The sequence below is a fragment of the Lemur catta genome, chromosome 15, assembly GCF_020740605.2.
Source record: "Lemur catta isolate mLemCat1 chromosome 15, mLemCat1.pri, whole genome shotgun sequence".
Taxonomy (NCBI): Eukaryota; Metazoa; Chordata; class Mammalia; order Primates; family Lemuridae; genus Lemur; species Lemur catta.
The window spans coordinates 51516404-51521853 of NC_059142.1; the positions used below are offsets into that span (position 1 = coordinate 51516404).

The following is a 5450-nucleotide window of genomic DNA, read 5'->3' on the forward strand; positions in this document are numbered from 1 at the left end:
TGATTGTGTTGGAAACTAGACCTTGTCTGGAACGTGGAGTGGCCACGACTGATTAAGATTCAACCAACTCCCGTCCCCTCCCTACCCTCTCCCCCCATGGCTGTATAGCACCAACCTGCCAGCACCTGTGGAAAGGGGCTTTTCTCTAGACCTGAAGCCCTTCCCAGGATGCAGCTAGCAACGTGCTTCCATGCCACCATCCTGCCACCCTCACACCTGCCCAGGCCCCCTCCTAGGAGGATCAGGGACGTGGGGTGGCCCAGAGTACAGAAAGCCTCACAGCCCAGGCAAGGAGTTTGCCCCTTGGAGGTCGGGACTGAGAAACTGCTCAGCCAGGCCCCTCTGCTTCAGGGTGAGAAAACTCCTGCCAGGGGTACTGGGGTGCCCCTGGCTTCCCAGGCTGGCCAGGTGCTCTGACCTTTTGGATGTTCTTACCTGCCCTGCACCACGTCTGTGGCACCATGTCTGCACCAAGCCCTCGCTCTCAGGGAACAGCTCAGTGAAGGGCACGGGAGACCCGCAGCTTGTGGGACTGGGCTGTTTACACCCAGGGACTGGCGGTTCAAACACCCCCTCACCTCTCTGAGCATCGGTTTATTCTGGACGAAGAGCGTTGCCTTCAAGTCAGCTGTGAAATCAGCTGCAGACACCAGGCGTGTGGTCTAGCATCCCTCACCAGATTCCGCCCAGCCCCAAGGCCACCAGTACCTGGCCAGCCGGGGGCCAGCTTGTAGCCACCTCTACTTCGCCCTTCCCAGGTCCCTGGGGCCGTCCAGGCCTTTATTTCCCAATTTGGAGGCTACTTGGGGGTCCGGATGAGGGTGTGGTAGACGGGCTTGACGATGAGGTGCAGGTGCAGGGCGTTCTCCACCAGGTACTCGGAGTTGCGCCGCTGCAGGTCGGCGTGCACCAAGAAGTCGCCGGCCTCCTCGCTGCTCTGGTGGAAGCTGTAGGCGTGGCGGACGAGCAGGCGGCCCTGCTGGCGCGCGCCCACCAGCACGGTCTTCTGGAAGCTCACACCCGCCGCGTCGCCGCCGCTGCTAGCCGGCGTGACCACGAGCCGCGGCCGGCCGTCCTCGGGGCGCGCGGCGGGCAGCGCGGTGCCCGCGGCGTCCGCGTAGACGGGGCGCAGGCTGACAGGCAGCCAGCGTGGCGAGAAGAGCACGTTCCACGTGACTCGGCGGCCCGCATCGTGGCCGCTCGGGCCCAGCTGCGTCTGGAAGCTGGTGCTGCGGTCGTCGCGGGCCGGGTTGTTGATGACCCACGGGGCGCCCCAGGCGGGCGCGAGGTAGTTGCGGGGCAGGAAGGCGCTGCCGTTGACGTCGAAGAACTTGGCGTAGTGCAGCGGCGAGGCGGCGTGGAACTGGTAGGCCTGCAGCAGCAGGTCAGCCACCGCCGGGCCGTGGCGCGCCAGGGCGGCCGAGCGCGCCTGCAGCTGGAACAGCTGGGCCGGCGGGATCATCGGGTAGCGGATGGCGCGCAGCGCGCGCTCGGCCACGGCGGGGGGGCGGCCGCGCGCGGCCCAGCCAGGCCTCCAGCGCATGGAACAGCTCCAGCTCGTCCTGCAGCACCAGGTCCGAGCGCTGCAGCAGCTGCGCCAGCAGCTCGGGGCTCACGGCGCCCCACTCGGCGCTGGCCGCCACGGCAGACAGGTTCCAGGCCAGGAACTGCAGGCAGCTTTCGCGAAGGGCCTCGTCCCCGGTGCTCACGGCGTAGTGGTACCAGCCCACTGCCGGGCCCGCGCCTCCCGCCAGGTGCGCGCGCATGTAGTCGGCCACGCCGCGCTGCAGGGAGGCCACGCCGTACTTGGTGGCCAGTCTGTGCAGGGGGATGGCCTGGGCCAGCAGCACGGTCAGCTCCCCGCAGTACAGGTACCTGCGGGAGAGGCAGAGAGGTGGCGCGGGGTTAAGACAGCATCAGGCGGTACCCACCCCCCAGCGTGACTTTTTCCGAGTCCAGAGGGGACTCCGCTTGGGAGGCGAGGTTCGTGGTCAGGAGCACACACAGAGAATGGGCCCTGAGGCTTCCGTCTTTTCCTCTCAAGAGCCCACCCAGGCCGTTCCCACCTCACAGCCCCTTCCTTCCTTCCTTCCTTTTCTGGTGGGGACATGGAAATTGCAGGCATTGACAGAGCCTCTAGGAGGTGCCTGGTGATGGCCTGGCACAAAACGGATGTGGCTTCTGCCATGGTGAGCCTTCCAGTCTGGTTCATGTCCTACCACCTGCTTGCCCGGATTCTGGGCAAGTCTTTTACCTTCGATGAACCTTAGGCTAACCATCTGGGAAAGGGGGAGTAGCGCCCACCCCTCGGGGTTACTGTGACAATCAAGGGCAGTGAAGAATCTTGTTAGAGAGTAGACTGTCAACACCAGTTAACTCTCCTTCTCCTGCCTGCCCTTTCTTTTTGCAGCCTCACCTTCCTCCCTGCGTTTTTCCTCTCCCTCTGTTGCCTCTTGCTCTCATCTCATCTGCCACTGTGCCCCTGCTCACCCCACCAGCACACAGTGCCCCCCTTGGTTCTGTGGGAGTGTGGTTGCAAGTGCCGGCCACCTGCCCTCACATCTACTCTCCCCTTTCCACTGCACGTTTGCCTCTGGGAATAAAAGACTACGTTTCCCAGGCTCCCTTGCAGTGGGTATGGCCACGTGACTGACTTCTGGTCAATTAGATGTCAGTGGAGCACGGTGTGGGATTTAGGGGAAGGCTGGTTATATGTACTGACTCCAGGTAACAGGAAGACCCTTTTCCACCCATCTGTTGTATCCTCCTTCCTGTTGCCTGGAACTTGGAAGCAATATCTGGAATTCTGCAACCGTCTAATCTAAGCCATTAGAACAGGGTTACTTTCTTAGACTATAGTGTGAATGGTGCCCCCTGCGCAGCATACTAGCAGGAAGCAGGGAAGTGGAGAGAGCTGGCTAATGTTTTCAGCTCCCTAGCTCTGTAGTTCCAAACCTGGCTGGACAGCAAAGCCACAGGGAGGCTTTAAAATAAAAAATGAGCGCTGGTCCCAACCCTAGGCCTGAAACCAATGATCCAGGGTGGAGCCTGGGAATCTATCATTTTAAAAAGCTCCCCTGACTAGGTTTGGAAACAGCTCTGAGGGGGTTAACAGGGCAGAGAAGTGACATCAAACTGCACAGAGCACACAGGCAAAGGCAGGAAGCTGCACCCCACTGCGCAAGAGGGCAGTAGGACCAGAGATGCAGGAGGTGGTGCGCTGCCACCCCAACGACATCTAAGGGCCTGGGTTTCCACCACCTTGTGGGAGGAGGAACCAGGGGCTGGGGCAGGGATGAAGCGTCCCCCCTAATGCTCCCCCTCCTCACCTGATGAACTTGTCGAAGACGGCGGCGCAGTCCCGGGGCTCCTGCAGCACCACCTCGCTCTGGTTACTCAGCAGCTCCCTGAACAGCTCACTGTGCAGTCCCAGCAGCAGTCGGTGGGCATGGAAGACCCGGACCTCATCGGTGCCCGCAGCCTGCACCCGCAGAACCACGTCGCTGGCATTGCCCTGACGCAGCAGCTCCTGCAAGCGTTGGAGCAGCACCTGGGAGTGGTTGATGGAGGTGCCCGCTGCCTCCCCGCCGACATCGGCTCTCTGGGCTGCAGCAGGAAGGAACACAGCACAGCCTGAGAAGGCACCCGAACCTGGGGCCTCGGTCTAAGGGTGCAGCACGTGTGCATGGGTGTGGGCAGAGAGCAGGGTGGGCCGAGAAAGGCTGTGAGTGCACACCTGTTTGTGCCCATGAGCACATGCTGGGTGGGAAGGGTGTGCCAATGCAGACCCCGAGAGGATGCTCTTGGAAAGGGGTGCATTTCAGGCAGGGACAGGTCATGAAACAGGTTTGGGACAACATTCCCAGAACTGGTCTCTATGGTGCCAGAACCCCAGGCAAGGCTTGGGAAAACTCTTGGTCCCAGCCCCTGTCACCTCCTGAAGAACTGTCTAACCCCTCGGGGTTGTCAGCGGCGGTGCGTTCACTAACATGCTCACTGAGCACCTCCTGTGTGCTGGACATTCTCCTAAGCACTTGGAATGTGGCAGTGGGCAAAATAAGCCAGTCCTTAATGCCCACGAAAGCACAAACTGGCCTGTTAGATAAGTAGTAAGCACACCAGTAAGCACTCTAGCTTTAAAGAGCCAGCCAGGGAACGAGCGAGTGTCGAGGCAGAGGAACCAGCCTTGCAAAGGCCCCTGAAGGGGGTGGCCTTGGTGTGCCGGGAGCAGAGCGGGTAGGGAGGCCAGAGCAGGGGCAAGAGAGGGGCAGGCGGGAGGCGAGGCTGCAGGCATGGCAGGGAAGCTGTCACCAGGCCTAGCCCTGCCCTCTTGGGTCCCGACCTGTGAGACAGAAACCCGCTTTCCATGGGCCGCATGTGGGGGCCGGGAGAAAGCACAGAGGCCAGGGGTGTTGGCATGGGGCTCTCCGGGTAGCAGGCCGGGCCCTTCTCTCATGCTCCGGGGATGCCAGGACAGTCAGATGGGGATGTGCGCTCAGTTACAGCGGCACAGCCGGCAGTTTTCCCAAGCTCAGGACAGCCAGAGGGGCCTTGCAGGGAGAGGCAGGGAGGGTTCCTGACAGCAGCAGATGGGCCCCCCCCCACACACACACAGGCCCATGGTGAGTGTGGACAGCAGAGAGCAGAGCATCTGTGAGATGGGGAGGGGGGGACCAAGGGACAAAGGGAGGGCGAGAGAGAAGCGGGTGGTGCATTTCCCAGCCCCGCCTCCCCAAGCTGTCACTTTGAAGGACTTGAATGCTGATGTTGTCCCCATTCGGCCTCTGCCTGGGACAATGGGCAATAGAGGGTCTTCTTATCTTTAAGACCCCTGCCTGCCTGCCCGGCCCCTCCTCCCCTCCGGGGCAGGCTGCCCTCCTCGTTCCACGGAGATGTGTCCATGGAGCGGTCGAGACCCTAGCTGGCCGGACACTGCCCCCACCAGGCCAGCCGTGTGCAGCTAGGGCTGGAAGGTCCTGCCCCTCCACCCTACTCTGCACCCCCACCCAGCCCACCACCCACTCACCTGCACGAGTGACCAGGCCCACCAAGGTCAGGATGGCCCAGAAGCTGCCCCAGGACCTGGGCTTGGAGTAGCCGATTCTAAGCATCTTTGTGCTCTGCCCCCAAGACCACTGGAGGGACAGTGAAGCCCAGGCCACTCTGTTCACATCCCTCCTCCTTATATAGGATTCTGCACAAGGGGACAGCACCCCCTTCCTGCCTGGCCTCCCTCCCCCACCCCACCCGGCCTCTGCCATGGATTGGTGGAAAGTGGCCCCAGCTGTTGCCCAGGCAACCACTTAAGCCAGAGAGCGGCAGCCCCAGAGGCTATTGTGCTGCCACTGGGCCCCCAAAGGGAAGAGATCCGGAGCCCTCCTCCCCCCACATCTCCCTACCCCCCAGCAGGCCTTGCGTTCCTCTCTCTGGGAAGTTTTGGGCTCTCTGAA

The 5450-nt window shown here is 62.0% G+C and overlaps 1 protein-coding gene across 1 annotated transcript; it reads right to left on the reverse strand.

Annotated features, from left to right (window-relative positions):
• Window positions 1-712: 712 nt before the first annotated feature.
• BTBD17 (BTB domain containing 17) lies at window positions 713-5111 on the reverse strand. The gene is given in 4 exon segments (XM_045569831.1): window positions 713-1507; window positions 1509-1875; window positions 3330-3606; window positions 5027-5111. Coding segments are annotated over 4 exon segments (1437 nt in total). The 3' UTR covers window positions 713-799.
• Window positions 5112-5450: the final 339 nt, after the last annotated feature.